This window comes from Notamacropus eugenii, chromosome 5 (assembly GCF_028372415.1).
Source record: "Notamacropus eugenii isolate mMacEug1 chromosome 5, mMacEug1.pri_v2, whole genome shotgun sequence".
NCBI lineage: Eukaryota > Metazoa > Chordata > Mammalia > Diprotodontia > Macropodidae > Notamacropus > Notamacropus eugenii.
Window position 1 is genome coordinate 461,252,780 of NC_092876.1, and position 22,204 is coordinate 461,274,983.

General features: G+C 43.9%; 1 protein-coding gene across 1 annotated transcript; it reads left to right on the forward strand.

Annotated features, from left to right (window-relative positions):
* Positions 1 to 675: 675 nt before the first annotated feature.
* NIT2 (nitrilase family member 2) lies at positions 676 to 22,059 on the forward strand. The gene is made up of 10 exons (XM_072615395.1): positions 676 to 904; positions 3,888 to 4,006; positions 8,646 to 8,766; positions 10,853 to 10,941; positions 14,171 to 14,264; positions 15,623 to 15,697; positions 17,039 to 17,117; positions 19,314 to 19,412; positions 20,547 to 20,602; positions 21,337 to 22,059. The coding sequence occupies exons 1-10, from the start codon at positions 877 to 879 to the stop codon at positions 21,426 to 21,428; spliced, it is 852 nt and encodes a 283-aa protein (XP_072471496.1). The 5' UTR covers positions 676 to 876; the 3' UTR covers positions 21,429 to 22,059.
* The last annotated feature ends 145 nt before the right edge of the window (positions 22,060 to 22,204 follow it).

The window sequence follows — 22,204 nt, forward strand, 5'->3', positions numbered from 1 at the left end:
AAGCGCCTCAAGAGCAGGGACTCACCTTCTGCCTCTTTGTATCCAACGCCAGGCAGTTCAGTCGGTCCACAAGCCTTCGTGAAGCACTTACCTAGTGCCAGGTGCGCCAAAGCGGAGACGAAGAAAACCTAAAAGGAAGAGGAGGGCAGGGCTGGCCTCAGGTAGGACGAGTGCGGGCCGCCGGGGAACGGGGCGCTCCCGAAGTGGAGGCCCTGCCCAGAGCCCCGCGATGGAGGGACGCCGAGCCGGGACGTGGCAGACCAAGGCGAGGAGGACAGGGCGCCCTTCAAGCTGGCACCGTGCCGGGCACCTTCGCAGGACGGGGCAGCCCCGGCCTCAGCTTCCCACCCCTTCCCACTTTTCTCGCGTCCCAAGCAGGGGCCAGCGACAGCGTGGGGCGGCGAGCGCTTCGAGCCCGTGGGCATTCATTAGGCGCCCACCGGGCATCCCGCAGCAAAGACGCTTACGTATTCCGTTAGGGGCAAGGGAGGGAAGGGCGAAGGGTCTGCTCAGACAGGGGCGTGCGTAGCTCCTGGGGAGGAGCGGGCCTGGACAGGCCTCGAAGACCCTTGCGGGAGGGGGCGCGCGAAGTTGCGAAGACGAGATCCGCGGCCGGAGCCGACCGCGGGAAAGCCAAAGGCTTCCTTTGGGAAGCGGCCTGCAGGGGGCGGGGCCTCGCCGTGCCCCGCCCACCAGGGCTCGCAGGCCCCTCCCCCTGCCGGCTTCTTTCCCTTCCCTTCCGGACCTCCCCCGGGGGCGGGGCCGTCTCTTCCTACTTCCGGCTCGGGGCTGGTGCGTCGTCCCCGCTCTCGCTTCGTGCGTCCCCTCCTCCGTGGGCCGCGCAGCCTCCTCCCCGTGGGCCGGGGCCTTTCTTTCATGGAGTCTGTGTCGAAAGCGGTGACTCGTAAGTGCAGGGCCGGCACGGCTCCGCCTCCGCCTCCCGGCCTCGGCTCCCCCAGCCCCGGCTCCCCCGGCTCCGGCTCCGCCTCCGCCCCCGGCCCCGGCTCCCCCGGCCCCGGCTCCCCCGGCTCCGGCTCCGCCTCCGCCCCCGGCCCCGGCTCCCCCGGCCCCGGAACGCGCCTGGCTCTCGGGCACCCGCCCTTCCAGCGGGCCGGGGCCTCCCCCGGGGGGCCGGGCCTCCCCCTTACCTGTTGGTCCGGCGACCTCGAGGCTTAGCTGGACGTGGAGTCAAGACCTGGGTGCACATGCCTCTTCCGTCACGTGACCCTGGGCAGCGCTGGGCCTCGGTTTCCCCATTTGTGAGAAAGGAGGGAGCGTAGGCCCCGCCCGGCCCCTGAGGGCGAAGTGTAAGAAAGGGAAACTGAGGCACGGAAGCCTGAGCTTGGCCTTGCGCAGGGCGTCCTGGCCTGGGGTCTCTGTAACCCTGCGTGTTCGCGGAGGCTGCCCCGGAGACGCCCACCTGCCCACCTGGGTGGCCTGGGGCGGGGGGGAGGCTCCAGGTCCGGGGAGCCGGTCTACCGCGGGACCGCCCCCCCAGCGTCTCTAGGGTCCCCGTAAGCCCATCCCAGGCTCCCGGTGCCGCGGTCCAGAAGGGCCGGGAGAGGGCCTGGAGGATGGAGAACTAGCGAGGAGGAGAAAGGCTGGGAAAATAGAACTTAAGAAATTCAGATGGGATTAAATATGGACTTAAAATCCGCATTAGGACGGAACGGAAGCCCTTCATAGGAGGCTGTGCGTAAATGTGTGAAGTGTGACCCGCTCACTTTCTCGAGGGACTGGCAAAGTGGACACTTCTAAAGTCAGTCCACGTTTGGAAGCTAGTATACAATCTGTGGTTATTAAACTCTTCTTAATAATAACTTAAGAGTCTACAGATTATGACATTTTGTGTATGGGAAAAAGTACTGAAAAACTTGGTATTCTAAATACTTTGCAGTTTTTGCATCTTGGTGGCTTCCTATGTAACCCTTTATCCTAATTATTCATTATTTTAGGCGGTTAATCAGTAACAATCCTGCCGCTTCTGGACTTTGTGTTCTTTGGAAAATAATTGGAGAATCTGCCTCCCCACCCCAGACCTACCAAGGTCCAGCTTCCCTAAACCGCGCTTTGGCAGAGGATGTGTTTATTGTCCATGCCCTGAAGATGTGGGGAGCTTTTTGCAGTTTGGGGGGAAGCAACCAAGCTCACGCTGTCACTGCCTTACTATCTTTCTTCAAGGCCAGGTTTTCTGTCTTATCATTTATGTTTGTCTGAGGGACGCACTGGCAGATGTTTTACAGCTGGAGTCTTCAGAAAAAAAATGTATATACATACTCTTAAATTTAATCTACATTATTAACTCTTTAAGTTTAACAGTCCACAGAAACAAATCAGGCCTTAATTTGTTGATTTATGTGGTGCGGATGCTGGCACTGAAAACTGGACATTGAGTGCAAGCCGGCTACAGCTGGCCCCAGCCCAGCCCTCCTTGGGCTGGATAGAACTGTCTGCAGTTCCTAAAAGCTGAGCTCGTTTTTAGCCTCCAGCTGCCGGTGGCTAACCCACACCCACTGGTGTACGTACTTGTGTCTATTCACTTTACATTCATGCTCTATGTATTTATAGATACGCTTGTACATCTCCCCCATTAGAACGTAGGAGGGATTATTTCTTTCTTTGTGCGTGTGCTTACGCAGGGTCTGCTACGTGAGGCACTTCAATATTTGTTGACTTATTTATTGAAGAGTAAAACTAAGAAATGAATTTCCAGTTAGATCCAAACTGGGCCTTTGCTCAATCCTTTATAAGAGGCATTGTTGTATGGGGTTAAGAAGGACCTGGGGCTGGACATTAAGAGATCTGGATGCTAGCCTTGGCTCTGCTGATAATTTAGTTCTGAGTAGTTTCCTGTCTGTAACCTGATTCAGAATCAGAGGGCCTGGGTTCGAGTGATAGGCCTTCTGTTTGCTATCAGTATGATTTGAGGCAAGTCACTTAATAGCTTTGACTTCAGTTCATTTTTTTTGAAAACTTAAAAAAAATCCTCTATTTTTACTTTTTTTCAATTATCTGTCTTCTTTCCCTTCTATCCCCCTGTCATTGAAAAACGAAAAAAAATAAAGCCCTTGTAACATGTAGGCATAGTGAAAACAAATTCCTGAATTGGCCATGTTTAAAAAATATGGCTTGTTTGCACTCTGAGTTCATCACTTCTCTGTCAGGAGGTGGGTAGGATGCTTTATCATAAGTCACCTGGAATTGTGGTTGGTCATTATACTGACCAGAGTTTTTAAATCTTTCCGAATTGCTTGTCTTTACAATGTGGTTGTTATGTAAATTGTTCTTCGGAGGGTGAGATGAGACCTCAGTTTTGAACTTGGCTGACAGGAAGGATGATTTTGTTCTCAGTGGAAAGAGGCAAGCTAGGAGGAGGGGGAGAGAAAGACACGAAGTTATATTTTGGACATACTGAATTTGAGATACCCATTGTGTAGGCAGCAGCAGGCAGCTGGAGATGCAGAATGGGGTGACAGTTGGTGAGGAAAAGAGGGCACAGGAATGGATCATCTCAAGTCAGTAGTCCATAATCAGACTTTTATTAATTGTGCCAAGTGCTGGGTCTCTGCCCTGCAGGAGCTCACAGTGATGAGAAGGATCATTATGATGAGGACAGTTCTAGAAAGAAATAACTTAGAATCTCAAGTGATCACAATTCTTGACTTCGCTCAGAGTCCTTTGGTGAGGGATATCATGACCCAAAGCGCCCAAAAGCAAGAATAGACTGTTTAGTTGTCTTGAGAACCAGTGGTTTGTTGGCCAAGATTATGTAGTAAAACCTTAAAATGGGATACTGGGACCCATAACTGGTCACTGTAAAAGTCATTAATGTTAATGTTAACGGCCAGCCTTCCGTGGTATTCATTTTCCTTTACTTGTGTTCTTAGAATTTCGTTTGGCCCTCATCCAGCTTCGTGTGTCTTCTGTGAAGTCAGATAACCTCACTCGAGCTGGGGAGTTGATCAAGAAGGCAGCAAACCAGGGAGCCAAACTTATAAGTCTTCCTGTAAGTATAAAGGGAACATCTTTGAATTCTGATTCTTGTCGTACATTTCAGCTACTGTCCTGTCAGCTATAGGGGAAGAGTACCAGGATATTTTTTGGGGTGGATTCTATTTATTCACCAGTATCATTACATATCTTTAACAAGCAGTCCACTTAAAATATTCTTTTATAAAATCTCCTTGACTTCCTAGTGATCATGTCCAGTAGGCTTTCCCTAATCCTCACCATCCTTGACCATTCCACAGCTTTTGACACTGTTGGCTACCTCTTAACCCAGAAGATTTTTCTTTTCTCTTTAACTTCCGTGTCTCTTCCTAGATCCTCAGTTTAGTGGTTCCCCAAAGGTTTTTGCTTGTCCTTCTTTGCAATCTCTCTTTTGCTAATCACCTTCACTTCTGTAGGTTTAAGCACATGTTACCTCTGCCATTAATTCCCCAATCTGTTTTCAGTCCTAAGCTTTCCAGATTTCCTGCAAACCTGTTCTTATTCCACCCTCTCTAGACCTAGTTCAGCCATTCTCCCCTTCTCTCATGTTCTTCATATTTTGCTTTGATGCATCCCTATTTCATGTTTCTCATGACCAGTGAGTTGCCAAGTGTTGATGCTTCTGCCTCCCCACCTTGATTCCATCTGACCTTTCCCTTCTACAGATGTAAAGCAGGTCCTGCTGCCCCCTTTTATGTTATTCTAACAGCCTCAGAACAGGTCTCCCTACTTCTCTCCTTCCTCCTGTCTACCTCTTATGTCACCAGGAGAATCTTTCTTCTGTATACAGTCTGGTTTCCCCACTCCTTTGCTTCCTTGACTCCGTTCTGTCTGCCAAGGAACTGCTTTTCTTGACATTTAAGTGTCCTTTACACTTCCAATAACCTCGTATCTCTTTCCTAGCATTCTCCTCCATATACTTTGTGCTCCATTTAACCTGTCTGCCTCTGTTCACAGTCTTCCCTGTTCCTCCTGCTCGAGTCTCCTCTTCGGCAAAGTCTTGGGTGTCTTTTCTCCTTCTGTGTTGTCAGTCATGACTTTACGCTCTCAGTCCTCAAATTAGCACTTTGTTCTTTACACGTCTTTGATGTGCTTATCATAGTATTGCAATTATAATATTCTACATTCTGGTCATCTCCTTACTCGCTTCTCAGCTTCCTGAAGGCAGGAGCTGTCTTAGCTATGCTGATATCTGAATTATTTGAAAGGAAATAAGGCTCTTTATTAAGCTCTTATAATGTGTCAGTGCTGCACTGTGCTGAATGCTGGACAAGTATTAAATTTGTTTATTAATGCAGTAAACTTTACAACTTTTTATATTTTTAAGAAATTTGTCCTGTGGCCACAGTCACTTGTTTTAACATTGAGTTCACAGGATCTGATACATGTTCTCTCATTCTTCATTATAAAACCACACCTTTATCACATTGGATATTAAGTTTACCTTTCCCAATCATTTTGTATTTTTGATATCTAGCCCTTATAGCACAAAGGTTTTCAATGAATTTTAAGTCAGGAGAGTTTCCGGGCCACTGAAGCATATTTATCGACATTTCTTGGGTGAGTTTCTTCACCTTTTTAACGTGTGGTGTGATGTAAAGGCATAGTTGTAGTAATTCATCTCCACTTTGGAATTTCTGTAATTCTGAAACAAATCCGTTTCTCAGCACATCAGTGTCCAATAGCCCGAAAGACTATGCAGTTTGAAGCTTTTGCACTCAGACTTTGGGGACAAATCCTTCAAGAGAACAAAACTTTCAGGCCTATTGGAAATAAAAATATTCCCCCAAACCCACTTTTTGTGGGTATTCTGCAGCCTCATGAAAGTGCCCATTTCTTACAGGTTCACTTGGACTTATTTTTTAAGTGATTTTGATACAGTCCTTGAATGAAAAAGGGCTTTGGATCAGTAAACATTCTTTTTAAATCCTTTTTTTAATATTTTAGACTTGAATACTAAAATTTAAACACATAATAAAGGAAAAAGAAACATAAACTTAAATGCAAAAAAGTCATGTGCACAGCAGAACATGAGAGGGTTCAAAATACATAGCAATAAGTTTCCATTTCAAGAAAGCCTATAGAAATAAATACTTGGTGTTGTGTTGAGTGCTGGCCATCTTTTCTTTGCTTCCTTGTAAGTTTTTTCTGCTGTACACTTTTTAACTCTGCACTTTTCCCCCTCTCCCCCCACAATTAAGCGTGGCTATATTTATATGTAGATATATACATACACATACATGTACATATACATATATACATACATACATACATACATAAGCATATACTTTCCATAACAGATTCTACTCCTTTGTTTTTCTATTTGTGTGTTTCTCTTATTTCTCATCCCTCCTGACTCCTCTGTTTATTCAACCTGCCCCCTCTCCAAAGATCCCTCCCTTATCCTGCCATTCCCATAAATCTGTACCCCCTTTTATGTGCCCCTTTGATCTATTGCCTCACCCTTCGCTCTAGAGATCCTCCCCTTAGTGTTTTGTTTCTTTCTAAATTTAGAAGGCTTTGACATTGAACTCATTCCTGATGAAAGGAGCTTTCTAGAACTCTGCCCTCCTCCCCCATCTAATTTCTCTGTATTAGTTCTTCCTTTTGCACCTCATTTGTATAAGACAGTTACTCTTTCTGGATGCTCCTGAAGGATTTTACTTTCTGAAGCCGTATCATACTTAGTTCTACCCCAGTCTTTCTTATGAGCTACTCAGTTAACTAATAACAATCTTAGACATATGTAAGCAGCCTGTCCTTATTGAATTCCTTGTAATTGGTCTTTGGTATATACCTTCTGTTTCTGTTGGCTCTTGTATGTCAAATCTTCTATTCAGTTCAGGTTTTTTTGTTTTTTTTTTAAACAAAGTCCTGAAAGTCTGACAGTTCATTAAATGTCCGTTTTTTCTTTATTCTGAATTATATTGAATTTTGCTGGATATGATATTTTTGGCTGGAAGCCCAGTTCTTTTGCTCTTTAATCTTTTAGCGTCACCTAAACATTTTTTCCAGTCTTCAGTATTCCAGTCTTTATGTTGTCTTGCCCACGAAAACATTTTTTCTTCATGAGAATAGTTAGCAGTTTGTGTGTTTTATTAGTCTTTGTTCTTCCAGCTTGAAGAAATGTGTGCAGCACTCTAGAATCATCTCCAGCCTTTGGGTCCCTCTGAAGGTCTTTCCTTGTTTTGTGAACATTAGAAGGCTGTTTTCAGCTGTAGTTTGCAGTTGATGGTGGTTTGTTTTGGTCTTGTCCACATTTTCTTTTGTTCTTTGGTGCAGCTGCTCCTCTTTCTGACCTTGAGTGATGCTTGAAATACTTGACTTCCCTTACAAATGATCTAAAAATCATTACTTGTCCTGAATAATTTGCAGAACCTTTTGTAAACTTTGTATCTTGGTATCTATCAAAGTGCTGCTCACAGTAGGTGCTGCATGAACACACAGTAAATGGATAAAAATACTTCGCACAATACTTTTTAGGCTTACCCCTCTGTAGTTGCTCAGGAAATAACTTGGTTAAAAAGATAATTCTTCCTGAGACAAGTTTAGAACGTGCTTGACTTTTAAGAACAGATCATTGAAGCCTGGCTTTCTTAGTTGTGAAAGAAAAAAGGAAGAAATGAGAATTCTCAACACTTTTCCATCTCCCTTTCTTAGAGTTAAACCGAGTTGTTACAGATATTTGCCTATGTTAGTATTTATGTGGGTGAGGTGTGGGGAGAGCCCATAGGAGGGAATTTTCAGCAGGTCAGGAGAGTAATTCTTATCTCTACAAACAAAAAGTCCCAGAGTGTTTGCTCTGGAAAGTATCTTAAAGATCCTGGTTCAGTTCTCTCATTTTTCAGGTCATCCGAAGGAAGACCAGAGAGGTGGCTTGTTCAAGGTCATAGAATTCCATTTCAGTTCATCATGTGTCATTCATAATTCTTTACAGGTCTTGGGTGTCTCAGTTCATATGCGTGGAGCCTGTAACATCCTTTTTTTTTTAAATTTTTTTTTTATTTTTAGTTCTCCACATTCACTTCTGTAAGATTTTGAGTTTTAAGTTTTCTCCCCCTCCCCAAGACAGTGCAGTCTGATAGAGGCTCTCTTTATACATTCATATTAAACCTATTTTCCTATTAGTCATGATGTAAAGAAGAATTAGAGTGAGAGGAACCATGAGAAAGAAGAAACAGAGCAACAAAAGAGAAGGAGAGCCAGTAGCTTCCGTCTGCGTTCAGACTTTCCCTGGATGGTAATAGCGTTTTCCATTGTGAGTCTTTAGAGTTGTCTTGAGATCCTTGCATTGCTGAGAATCAGTCATCAGACCACGTGAGACTGTAACTTCTTAAGGCCCAAAGATTGGATGATCTCAGCAGCAAGTCTTTGTAACTATCTTAGACCCATATGGTTTTCCTTTAAGATAGGAGCTGAATCTGTCTTTCTTGGTCAAGGAAGTAAGCCCTGAACCTGGGCTTACCTAGTTGGGAATGGCTCAGATCATCAGTTTCAGTGCCACTGCTGTCCTGAAAGGCCATGTGGGAGCTGGCAGTTTTCTAGAAGACACTGTTCTCTTCAAGTATAAATGTTTTGGAAGCAACCACTTCCTTGGCACAATGGAGGGGCTTTAACATCTTTTTTTTTTCCCCTTTCTTCTCCCTCACTTCTAGGAGTGCTTTAATTCTCCCTATGGCACAAACTACTTCCCTGAATATGCAGAGACAATCCCCGGTGAATCCACAGAAAAGCTTTCTGAGTTAGCCAAGGAATGCCAAGTTTATCTCGTTGGAGGTAGCTTTCTGGGGCCCCAGGGCTGTGTATTTCTATAAAAATACCTTTGGTGGGGTCAGGTTCATATCCATGTGGGTGTTGTCACAGCTCGTAGTGATTTTTATGTGACTTTTGCTTTTACCATTCTTGTTTTCTAATGTTAAAAAAGTTGATTTGGAGTTTCCCTCCTCTCCCACCAAAGTAACGTTGAAGACATATTTTTCCATAGCATGGGTTTTGCCAATGGACATTTTTCCAAGTATTACAAAAATAATTTTCTGAAAATGTTTGATGTTTGGCATATTTATCAGAAATTGATGAAAGATAAATCACATCGGCATATGTCCAGTATAGTGTTGTGGAGTCTCTAATGTGAGGGGTAAAGAAACTTCCCTCTTGAAGACACATCAGTAAGCTCAACCTTAACAGGTTTGTTTAGGGAGGTTTTTTGAAAGCAATCTTTAAAACTTCTCTTTATTATGGCAATAGATTTTCCCACTCTCCTATGAATGTATTACTGTATATGTCCATGTTTGATGTCATGTATATGTTATATACATGTGATGAGAGTTGCTCAAGAAAGACAAACGTGGATGGGCTGCAGTTTACATCATGGGAGGGAATTCCCAGATTGATGAGATTACAGATTCATTTGAGTGTGTGCCACGTATAGCAGGGCAGATATCATCTTCATTTTGCAGGTGAGGAAACTGAATCCTGAGGAGGTTAAATAGCTTGTCTTAAGTTTATACAGAATGTGGCAGAGCAAAAACTGGTCTAAAAAAACTCACTGCTTTTTTCCATTGTGTCACTTACTACACCATGCTTATTTACACTGCTTTTAAAATTAAGAATAAGTGGTGTAAGATTTGGTTCAATAAATCCAACAATTAAAAAAAAATTCTTTGTTATGCTCAGTTTATGGGTAAGAGGCAGAGATGAGAGAAAAGAAGTGAAATACAGTGCTGGTGATTATATGGAGGAACAGGTATACTCATTCATTACTGGTGGAATTACAAGTTTGTAGAACCTTTTTCTGGAGAGCAGTCTAGCAGTAGAAGTTAAAAAATAATCATACCCTCTTTGACCAGCATTTCATTGTTGGCAGTGTTCCCTAAAAGTATTGTTTTAAAAAAAATAGAAAAGTATCTGTTGAAAAATTTTCCTAGCATTATGTACATCACTGAAAAAATCTAGAAATGATCTAAATTTCCAACATTAAGGTTAAATGTTGTGATAATGGAATATAATGCTGTCAACATGGATAAGGAATGCAAAGAAATCCTAGGATCCTGGGTTTAGTGTTGGAAATTATGGTAGAAGCAAAACAAATCTGGAAAGACCTTTATGGAGTGATGCCAGGTTTTAAAAAAAGGTAGAACCAGAACACAAGTATAATACACTAACCATAACCTTGTAATCGGAGATGTGAATGAGAATAGACAAAAAATTCCTGGTAAGAATTTAAAAGTGACTGAAAAATTGTTGTTATACTTTATGGGTTGAAATTAACTCAAGTAAAACTAGCTAATGGGGAAATGTGGCTAATTGTACTGACATTCAGCATTTTAAAAATTAAAATATTTCATTTTTTTAAAAAGCGGAAGCAGAGACAAAATAAACAGTGAGTCAGACTGTTATCACATCGCCATCTTGTGGCCTTTGGAGACATTGCTGCTAAGGATTTTGAAAGCTTTGTTTCATTTTCAAGACTGCAAGGCCTCAGGAAAATAATGCCTCTTCATATTTGTCCCACAGTCCAGATTAAATTGAGAGCTAGAAGTTTCCTACCTCTGATGTAATGTCACAAATTAACATCTAATTGCTTATGGGTAAAATTTAAATTAAGGAACACCTGTTTTTGTTATCTGTCCTGATACTAGTTCTCATATACATGGGAACTTATTCCTGGACGTATATATCCTGAAAAGTATGACGTTGAAAAGCATATTATCAAATTATTTTTGATGTGCCTTATTTTTGGTGCATCAGAAAATATTGACAAGCCATTAATCACTTTCCACAAGAAAAGTAAAGTCTGACTTGCTGCATTTGGAAGAATTTTGATGGTACATGTGTGAGTATGTTTTTTTTCTCTTAATGAAAGGCTCCATTCCGGAAGTGGATGATGGAAAATTTTACAATACCTGTACAGTGTTTGGTCCTGATGGAGCTCTCCTGACAAAGCACAGAAAGGTAAAGAGTGTGACTGAGTCTCCTCTGTCCTTGTTGTCTGCTCTGCTCCATGTCCTTGTATGCCCAGGGCCTTGCTCAAAGAAAACACTTAATAAATGGTGATTGAGTTTAAATACCTATAGGACCTCTGAGTAAAGAGATCTAAGAGTTAATCAGTGAAGTGGAGTTAGAATTCAGGAGAGAGGTAAGGGCTGGATATGTAAATTTGGGAGTAATCTTTGTGGATGTGTTACATGAACCAGTGGAAGGAGGAGAGATCATTGATGGAGAAAGTATAAAGAAGGAAGAACTCTGGGGGCAGACCTATGGGATACACTTAAAGGGGTGAGAGAGCAATAATGATTTTGCCAGGGAGGTTGAGCTGGAGTGGTCAGAGAGGTAGGAGGAGAACTGGAGAAAGCCTTATTACTACAGAAGTCAAGGCAGAGAGAATCTCCAGGAGGAAGGAAAGTCAAGGCCAGGAAGGGCTGAAGGTGTAACAGGGAAGGGAAACTTGAGAATTTTGGAGAGAGAAGTGTCAGAGGTTAGAAGCAGTGCAGCAGTGGGTAAGCTGTGAGTATAAATGATAGATCTGGGAATTTGGTGGGGAAATTCCATTCAATTTCAAGAAACATTCATTAAGTGCCTATATCATGTTAGGTTGTAGGGCTATAAAGTCAAAAACGTGATAGTCCTTGTCTCCTCTAGGCACTTAGCTTGTACTGGGAGTGGGGTGGGAACAGCTACATAGATAAATATAATTAAATACAGGAAATACATAAAAACACAGTGAGGAGGGAGAACATTTCCGGCATAGAGAGGAGCATCTTTGGAAGGGCTTTAAGTGCCAAACAGATATGTTTCCATTTTATTTTAGAGGGAGTAGGGAGCCACTAAAGTTCCTTCAGCAGGGGAATGAAACAGACCTGTGCTTTAGGTATGTTAGTTGGACTACTCTTTGGGGGATAGATGTGGAGGGGGAATTGTAAACAGGGAGATGATTCAGTAGTCCAGGGAAGAAAGGATGAGGGCCTGAATTGGGGGTGTGACTGAGTGAATTAAGAGGAGGCTGTAGGCATGAGAGATGAAGATCTGACAACTGATTGATTGAGGGTGGGGATGAAACACCTGTCCTGTGCTAGGGGCCACAGAAACAGTCCCTTAAGCTTGAATTCTAGTGGGAGAAAAGGGGTAGAGGATCCAAAATGTGAACAAGCAAAACCAAGGATGTGTCTAGAAACATCTAAGATAATGAAAAATGTTTTGATGGAAGGGGTGTGGGAGTGGTGGAGCTCCTGAGCAGAAAAGTGTAAATAATTGAGAAGAAAGCCTTCCTGAAAGAGATGGCATATTTCAAATATTATCTTTCCTGTGAAAAGAACTGTAATCTTATAATCTTAAGAAGAAACAGGGAGTTAGATCAGCAAAACCATGGACCCATTTTGTGAATGGTATTCCATGCTGGGCTGAGAAGTTTTTATTCCAGAGACATTAGGAAGACACTGAAGGTTGTTAAGCAGGGGGTCACACAGCAATGTCTTACCGAGATGGAGATTGTTTTGGCCCCATGGGAGAGGAAGGCCTGGGGCAGGCATCTGAGCCAGATGGTGGAAGAAGAGGAGGAGTGCGAGAGACGTGACTGTGGAGGAAGCAGGAAGGAGACTTGGGGTGAGGAAGGAGAAGAGTTGATTTGAGGACGATTTGAGAGTCATCTGTTGAGCCCATGTACACAAGGATTCTCCACTTGAACATCCTGCAGAAGTGTCATCCGTCCTCTGCCTGTTCCACTTTTGGTCAGCTCTGATGACCAGGAAGTTTTTTTTTTGCCTTCCACCTAAATTTGTTTCTTTCCAGCTTTCACTGGGTTTTACTGTTTCTGACCTGAGGGACTAAATAGAATAAGTCTAATCTCTCCTTCAGATGTCAGGTCTTCAGATACTTGTGGACAGCTATTTATGTCCTGTGCATTTTCTACAGATTAAACATCCCCAGTTCCTTCAGCCAGTCTTTATGTGGCATGGACTCCTGGGTTAAAAGCCCAGGCGTCTGGGAAGGTGGTGGTGATCTGACGGAAGGGTTGAGTTCAGGAGGAAAATCAAGAGTTCCATATTGATTATGTGGAACTTGATGCACCAGCAGGACTGGAATTCAGGAGGGACATTAAGGCTGGGTATATAGATTTGGGACCAGTTTGTGTAAAGACAATATTCAAAACCCATCGATGGTGAAAAGATCATGGGAGAAGAGAATGGAGAGAAAAGGGGACAGGAGCTGCAGCGGAGCTTCTGGTGGACATGTACCCACAGACTTACCTGAGGGATGGAAGTACATGATAATCACCCAAGGAAGGCCGACGAGCAGTTCAACAAGTAGGAGTCTTAACAGGAGAGAAGAACGCCACAGAAGCAAAGGGAGAAAAGAATGAAGTGGTGACTGTATCAGAGCTATCAGAAACATTGAGGAGCCCTGAGAAGAAGTCATCAGGGTTAGCAGTTAAAAGGTCTTTGGTAACTTTGGACAAGGCATTGTCATTTAAGGACCCTCTGCAAGGTCAGGGCTGGAGAAATGGGTGAGATACAAAACCAGAAAGGAAGCATTTCTTGCCCTGAGAAAGCACATTTCCTACTGGGAAGGAATGGGAGGACAGTCCAGCATATGCACAAATAAATATGACATATAAAATGATGCAGAGTAGTTTATTACTTTTCCCCAATGCAAAATAGTTGAGAGAGAAATGGAGGAGGATGGTGGGGAGAGAGAGAATGAATGTGTGTGGACACCTGATCAGCAGGGATCAGCAGAATCCCTGGGTTAGACAGAGCCCTGGGACCATGCTTCGAAGGGGTGGCAGGCTGTGGATTCTGTAGGCTGAGGGGGAGAAGAAAGAAGATTCTGAACATGGGAGGACTGCTTATACCAAGGCCGTGCACAGGAAGCATCTCTTAGGTCTATTTGAATAGAGCAGGAGGTGTGAGAAATAGAACTGGGAAGGGGGACCAGATAGTGGAAGGCTTTTAGTGCTCAACCAAGGGGTTTATATGGTATTCTCAAGGCAAGTAGGGGAACCAGTGAAGATTTTTGAGATCTGTGTATGTAGAAATAATGTGATCCTTCAGCCAGTGGGTAAGATATACTAGGAGGGATGTTTACAAGATTTTTCCACAATTCCCCATATTTGCCTGTGTAAAATACTAGTTTTTGAAGACTTGTGAGCATTCCTTGGTAACCATACCAATTATTTTTGAGACAGCTTCACTTGTTTGACATTGACGTTCCTGGACGGATTCGATTCCAAGAATCAGAAACGTTGAGTGCTGGCGACAGTCTCTCCATGTTTGAAACTCGTATGTACCAGCGTTAGGTGTGACTTTGATCTTTGGGTCGCTTCTTTCTCACCCACTTGTCAATGAAGGGCAGCAAGTGTGTCCATCCCCTTCTGGGTTTTTGCCCACGTGGGTTTAGTCCTGATGTGAGGCAGTATTTCTTAGACCTATAGTCAGCATGTTTTCCTAGCCCCATACTGGAATGTGGGATCTTAGAGATGGTCTAATCCAATGCCTTCATTTACTGATGAGATCAGCAGACCTAGAGAGAAGTGATTTGCCCACGGTTACAAAGCTAATAAATAGAAGTCTTCTTACTCCAAATCCAGTCATATTTTCCCTAACACAAAGTAAGTTATTTTGCAAAACCTTGTTACAAGGCCCTGGTTAGGAGAGGCACCTTGGATAGTGGTGAGAGAACTGGTCTGAGAGTCAGGCCGACCTGTGTTCCACTCCTGTCTTTACATATCCCGGCTTTGTGACCTTGGGCAAGTCTCCTGGGGCCCCAGGGAACTCTCTGATCATTGGGATTTATCTCCACCAGTGAAATAACAGGTGTGGAACAGAAATACCCAAACAGCTCTGTCCACTTGTCCCTCAGAGGGCCTGGCACAGAGTAACAAGTGCTTGTTCACCAACCAGCTGACAGGCACTGGGCTGTAGAAGAAGTGTGGAATGGAAAACTTCATGTGAACAGCTGGACACTCGGTTGCCTGCCTGCTATTTACTCCAGCCTTCTGCTGATAGAGAGGCCCTGCCTCCAGAAAGGCATAATTTAGGATAAATGAGGAGAACTAAACTAAGGTCATTTTGTTATTTATACACCATCTCCATTTTTTAACTAAAAGAAGTAGCAATTGTATTTTGGAATTGTAGGCTAGCCCTGGGAACCTGAGGGCGATTTTGTGTCTTTGTCTCCTGAGCGGAGTCAGTCAAAAAGCATTTATTAAGTTCTTACGAACGTGCCGAGTAATGAGATTGCAAATTTAAAAATGAAATGGCCCCTCTCCCAGTGAGGCTACATTGTATCAGGAGATTCAGGTTGTCCAGGATCCTGTTTATTAGGGGATATGGATCCCACGGGCCTTTTCTCAGAATGCTTTTAGATGCATAAAATAAAATACAAAGCATCACAAAGGAAATCAATCATATTAAAATACAATCATCAGAAGATTGAAAAACCTAGGTCATAGGCTCTAAGCCAGGCTGGCAGATATGTGGGTGAAGGAGGGCCTGAATCTGGGCTCCAGGTCCTCTCCTTGTCTCCCCCTGCTCCATCCCCCCCCATTCCTGTATTCCTGTTGTGGCTTTTGTCGTCATACTTCCCTTTGCTTAGTGACACTGACTTTTCATCTAAATCTCTTTTGTCTGAGAATCAGCGTACTGCAAAGTGGGCGTGGGCATCTGCTACGACATTCGCTTCGCTGAACTTGCACAAGTCTACTCTCAGAGAGGTGAGCATGTTTGGTTGTTGCTGGTGAAATACTCAAGGGCCTTGAGTTTTGGCCTTGGAGTTGCCTAAACCTGAGTAAGTCCTTGGTCAGGTAATGAGTACAGGGAAAGCCCTGGATCACTTTGAGGTTGCAGAAAGGGATGCGTAAGAACCAAGTCAGCAAGCACTCATTCAGTGCCCATATTCCAGGCACTGTGCTAAGTGTTGGGGATAGAGAGAAAGGCAGAGAACATACCTTTCCCTGCTAACTAGGAGCCTCGCAGTCTAATGGGGGAGATACCATGCAGCTAGCTACAAACAATTTGGAGATAATCGCCTTTACAACATGCTGGACAGGCACTCATCCAGTTTGTGCCTAAAGGTGTCCATCAATCCAGCCACTGCCTTCTTAGGTGGCACGTTCCACTCTTGGATATGGCACATTCAAACTTCTCTAACACATTCATGCCTTCGGAATCCTCTCCATACAGCTGGAGTAGAGTGGTCCTTCCTGAAGCCTTTCCTGGTTCCCTCAGCTCAGTATTTATTCTTTAGCATTTTCCTTGAACACTTAGTCTAGATCTCTTTTGTGACTCAGTTACACCAGACTGTTCTTATAGTGAACACTCCTGGTAAACTTCTTGAGGACAAGGGACCGTGCCATTTTTCATCTTTTCCTAGTACCCACTAGAGGGATTGAGCAAAGGCCCCTGAAAGCTCCATTTAATTGGGAAGGGAAAGGGAAGGGATCAGCATTTATGTAGCATTTTCTGTTTGTGCTAAGATCTTAACCATTATCATCTCATTTGGGCCTCACGTAACCCTGGGAGATGGGTGCTATTATTGTCCCCATTTTACAGTTGAGGAAACTGAGGGTCACCCAGCTGGGAGGGGTCTGAGGCTGAATTGGGACTCAGGTTCACTAGCCGCCAGCTGCCTCAAAAATTGGCAGGTATTTATTGAATGTCTGTTATGTGTTCAGTGCCATGAACTTAGAAGACTTCTGGCAGAGATAGAGGTAACTGGGTCCTGCTGTCTTAGTGTCCTTGACATTGTCCAAGTCACAGCCTCATACAGTGTGAAGCAGTAGAAGATGAATTTCCTGGCTGAAAGCAGTTTCTAATCCAGTGTTCGGATTGGAACTCATCTCCCAGAGTTGAGAGAGTTTGGCTCCAATTGCAAATGGTTCTTTTCACTTTCCTGTGGGGCCCCAAAGCACCGGTGGTGATCCCAGTGCTTGTATGTACTGACCCAGTTGGTCTTTTCTTAAGGTTTGGGGCTGTGAGGTATGCCAGGTGAGGAGCAGTGGCAGGAGCTGCACTTGTCTCAGACCAACGCTGGCTTTCATATTTTTTTCTTTAAGGTTGCCAGCTGCTGGTGTACCCTGGTGCTTTTAATTTGACCACTGGACCAGCACATTGGGAGCTGCTTCAGCGAGGCCGGTAAGATCAGGTTCATTTTTTACGGCTTTTTCCCCCTGAAAAAATTCCAGTGTGATACACTGCTGACCCACCAGAAACTTACCATCCACAATGGGATGTCACCAAGGGACCCCAACCCTCAGCTTGACCACATTGGGCAGATCCATCAGAAAGTATTCCTGCTTGTTGGTCACCTTGTGATCAGCCACAGCCCTGGTTCCCAGGAGCCCCAGCACCAGTGTGGTGCCCCACCTCGTCTGGGCCTTGGGGCTGGAATCCAGGTGTTAGTTTCTTGGGACATCATGGCATGTAGGGCATTGATCTTGGAATCAGAAAGATCTGCATTCAAATCCCACTTCAGAACATTTACTCACCTTGTAACTTGGGCAAGTCCCTTAACCTCTGTCAGTCTCAGTTTCCTTATCTGTAAAATTGTGGTAACAGCACCTACTTCACAGGATCATTGTGAAGTTCAAGTGAGATAATATCCATAATCACTTTGCAAATTTTAAATTACTAGAACAATTTCAGCTGTTGGAAAATCTAACTGGTTTTGTTGCTTTGGGGAAAATAAACAAAGTGTTTTGTGTCCTTTTAGGGACTCAGTCTTGACATCTCCCATGTCTTCTACTCAAATATTTGGTCACGGTTGAGGAACTGATGTCTGATTCTCATTCTTAATAATAATGCTTAATTTTTAAAATGTACTAATAACCATTTAATTCTTAATTAGAAACTTGTGATTTCATTGGTATAGGGAACTTTTGGGGAGAAAATTCCCTCTCTTCCAAATTGTGAAATTGTGAGTTTTAGTGAGTTGCTGAAGACACAGAAAAGCTGAAAGTGACTTGCTCCAGGGGCATGCAGCTAGAGTGGGTGAGGGCAGGACTCACACCTGCATCTTTTTGACTCTAAGACCAGCCCTGTACCCATTATGGAGTGCTGCTTTTCTGTAACCATGATAACTGGACATTCTTGTATAGTGCTTTATAGACTCGTCTTCAGAAATTGATCGGACCTTTAGGTCAGAGCACCATAAATGGGACCCCGTTCATCTGGTCATGATATGATGATAGATCAGAGTCCATCATGTCTAACTTGCTCATTTTACAGATGAGGAAACTGAGGTACAGAAAAACATATTTTGTAGTAAATTTGCCTTTAGATATGTTTCAGATTTCCATGTTTCCTAAGTCCCTTTTGCCAATTTGTGACCAGGGGTGAAGAATCCTGGATGGCTGGTGTATGAGATGGGAATGGGGCATGGATGGGGGTGGATGCATGGAGACTCTGCTAGAGAAGCAAGAGACTGTCAGCTCTGGAGGACAGAGATTGTTTCTCATTTTGGCTTTGTACATGGTAGGTGCCTGTTCCAGCACTCTAGGGCATCTGTGGTCTCATGGAGGAGGCTTTCTCGCCAACCTCGAAGATCCTGTAAAGTGTTCATCTATAGCCACCTATGTTAATAAGGGAGAGAGAGATGTTCACTTAATATTCTGGGAGCTTTTCTTGGGTTCTCTTGATGTCATGAGGAATGATTGACTACAGGGGTAGGTGGTGTGTCCTGACAAGTTCACAGATGTCTGAGGCTAAAAAAAGCTTGAGAGACGTGACTATAACCTGACATTGGTACCATTGCCTCTGTCCAGAGTCTCATCCTGTTTTATTCAGTATTGCTCAAAGGCTAGGCATGGAGGCTGCCTGTTTACACCAGCAAAGGGAAGTGCATAGTCTTTGGCTGTGGCACTGCCAGGCATTTACTCTGGCCTGCTCCTCAGGGGATTGTCATCAGTTGGTGAACCTGAAGGCACTGATGTGAAGCACATGAGCCGTACTGTGGAATAGACAGTGCTGGACTTGTATCACTTTGGTGTTGCCTCCCACTCTTCCCCATTTTCCCTGGTTTATCCAGCCTCTTGGTATTGTCTCCTGCGAGATTCTTCCATCTTGTTCAGCCAGAAAGGTGCCATCTGGAGTGTCCTCTCTGGGTTGGAAAGTATTATCAATCATTCAACATTTATTCAGTGTCTACTCTGCCAGGCACTGTTCTGAGCAGTGGGCTACAAAGAGAGGCAAAAGACTGTCCCTGCCCTAAGGAGCTTACAGTTGTATGAGGGGAGACAACACACGGAAACATCTGGGGCAGGAATTTTGCAACTTGATGATCTGATTTTTCATAAAGGGATTTCTTCTTTTTTCCTCATCATCTAATTCTAGCGCTGTAGACAACCAGCTGTTTGTGGCCACTGCCTCCCCTGCCAGGGATGTAGATGCCCCGTATGTTGCCTGGGGACATAGCACTGTGGTGAGTCCTTGGTAAGTTTCTTCATTGCAGGTCCCTTGGAGGCTTGTCTGTATGTAAATTTGTGCTTAGAGCACCCAACAGGAAGGCTGTTGGGGAAAGAACAGTGAATTGGGAGTCAGAGAACCTGGGCTCAAATCTTTATACTCTCATTTATTACCTGTGTGACCTTGTGATCACTAAGGCCCCTTTCATTTTTAAATTTGGGATTCTGTTTATTCCCTTGTGATGTAATCTTAGGCCAAGAATCACTTAAAGGTTTCTCTAGCATTTGGTTAGTTTTATCTATGTGTGGTGGGCGTTTTCTTACAGATGTGGCCCAGGGAGCCAGATGTCATGTGGCATACCCAAGGTCTTTAAGCTTCAGATGTAGGATTTGACCCCAGGTCCTCTCACTTCAGAACGTGTGCTCTTTCCACAGTACCACACTGATTCCCACCAGCCCAGTGCCAGAGTAGTTAAATGGTTTTACAAAACTGGAATTTTATTTCTTCCTTCCTTTCTAAAAATTGAACTCTAGAGTTCTAGGAGACTTTTGGGAGCACATACGTTTAGGTATGTTTGGGTTATAATGTAAATCAGATTTGATTAGCCAGGCCAAGTGTACAGGAATTTGTTACATCTAACTTGTCTATAAAGCAAATTTGTGGCTGCTGTCCACTAAGAGTTAATTACTAAGAGAGAAATTACGGAATTTTACATGGGTTTTGAACATTCTCCAGGGCAGCTTTTCTCTTAGGATTTAGCACTGATTAGAGATGGAGGTGAATTTAAAAAGAGACCCTGCATACATCAGGCTTAATACATACTAATTACGTTCTTGTCACATATCATGTGACAGATGTACATTAGAAAGAGTAAGGATAACATAGTCTTCATCCTTGAAAATGACAGAATGTTTGACTTAGAAGGAACCCTAGCACCTAAGATACCATTCAGTCCAACTCCCTTGTTTTACTGGGGAGAAAACTAAGGCCATTTGAGGTTAAGTGATTTACCAAAAGGTCACACAGCTATTAAGTGTGAGAAATGAGATTTCAGATCATGTCCTTGTTTTTCCACTGCACCAATTGGTTACCCATCCTCCTCTGCCAGTAGAAAATGCACCTACTAAATACATCCTTTTTCTGTGTTGACTCCTTTTGCAGGGGAGAGATACTGGCCCAAGCTGGCATCGATGAAACCATTGTGTATGCAAACATAGGTAAGAGTCTTACTGAGTCACATTGCCAGTGCTACCCCCTGGCTCTTCATCCCTCCTCAGTTTCCTCATATACATTGGTGGCTTAGTTGGCTTTGCTCTTCCAAACTGTAACTCACCAATTATGACTGAGGGTGAGCTACCTCCTACCTCTCAGCAGAGAGAATGGAAGCTGAATCCTAGAGTATGAGAAGGGGAAGCCATCCAGTCACACCAACCCACAAAAGGGACCCTCACCCTTATGAAGCAACAAGTACTCATCCCAATAGCCCATTCTGCTTTTGTGTAGTGATTCCTACTGTTAGGGGATTTTTCCTGACATCCAGCTGAAGCTAGTTTCTTGGTACCCTGCATCCATTGCTCCTGGTTCTGCCCTTTGGGACCAGATGGAACCACTTTGGATCCCTTTTCAACATGACAACCCTTCAACACAGCTTTCACATGATCCTCCTGGCTGAACTTCTCTGTGGGGAGATTGTGTCATACATACATTTCAGAAATGGCCAATGTGCTAGTTTGTTTCACTTAACTGTATTTGTTAAAGGGGAGTAGGGCAGAGGAAGCAAGCCCTTAAAAACTAACGAACCCCCTCCCTCAAAATTGGGAGTGATAGCCCCTTCATCCAGGGTTAGACCTCAGCCAGTCCCCAGGGAATGATTTCTGACCCTGGGACTTGCTCTGGGAGCCCCCATAATAAGGAGGCTGCATTTTAGTAACAGAACTGGCTCTTCTTGCAGACCTGAAGAAGTTGGTTGAAGTTCGCCAACAAATCCCTGTTCTCAGCCAGAAGAGGGGAGACCTCTATGCTGTGGAGTGGAAAAAGCCTTGAGGGACCAGTGTGCTTGAGGAGGAGGGGCTTCTATGTCTGGATCTTCGAATTCTTTTCTGGGTCTCCCTGTTTTTTTAAAATTTCAACCTTTTTCTAGCAGTGAAGGGTGATGGATTGAGATGACAGACCAACACACTGAGTTTCTGTGGGACAGTTTTATTATTGGCCACTGGCTTATAATGGAAGGAAAGCCAATGCGTAAGAATAGTAAAGATCTTGCTGTGTAGACGTGTTGACCTGTCAAAGTAGTTAGCAGAATGAAGTGTCAGATCCTGGCTAGGTGCAAAATTCACATAAAACCAAAGTGGACAAACTCCATTTTATGGAGTTGGAAGTTTTTAGGCCAGAAAATGGTTTTGTTATATTGCTTTTCCCCAGAAGTGCCAGTGTGTGAAATTGTTTTGCCTGATTATACTTGTATGTTAAAAGGGAGCGCTGCTGTTTCTCCTGTGGCAGTGGGGGCTGGATGTGGAGTTACTGCCTAGTGATAGACATGAGGCAGGAAGGACATCAGCCCAGAGGGAGATAGGGGCAGTTTTGTGGTGTTAAATTTGATGGTTTTTTTTTTGAACAAACTACACAGGTTTTTTCTATCTATGTTAAATATGTAATAAAAAATTGTTTAAAAAGATGCCTAAACATTAAATTTCCATTCAAATTAAGGGTGAGGGGTAGGGAAGAGGCCCCATATTTCTTATCTCATCCAATTTCTCTCAGATTGATTCAACATGGTTCTTTGGAGTTAATTTTTAAGTGAATCTATCTTGCTTTCGTAC

Bases quoted from the DNA above. Each gene is read 5' to 3' on its own strand.
- NIT2 (XM_072615395.1), top strand. From the start codon at position 877: ATGGAGTCTGTGTCGAAAGCGGTGACTC. The intron at 8,767-10,852 runs GTAGCTTTCTGG...TCTTAATGAAAG, and splicing joins CCAAGTTTATCTCGTTGGAG to GCTCCATTCCGGAAGTGGAT. The intron at 14,265-15,622 runs GTATGTACCAGC...TCTGAGAATCAG, and splicing joins TCTCTCCATGTTTGAAACTC to CGTACTGCAAAGTGGGCGTG.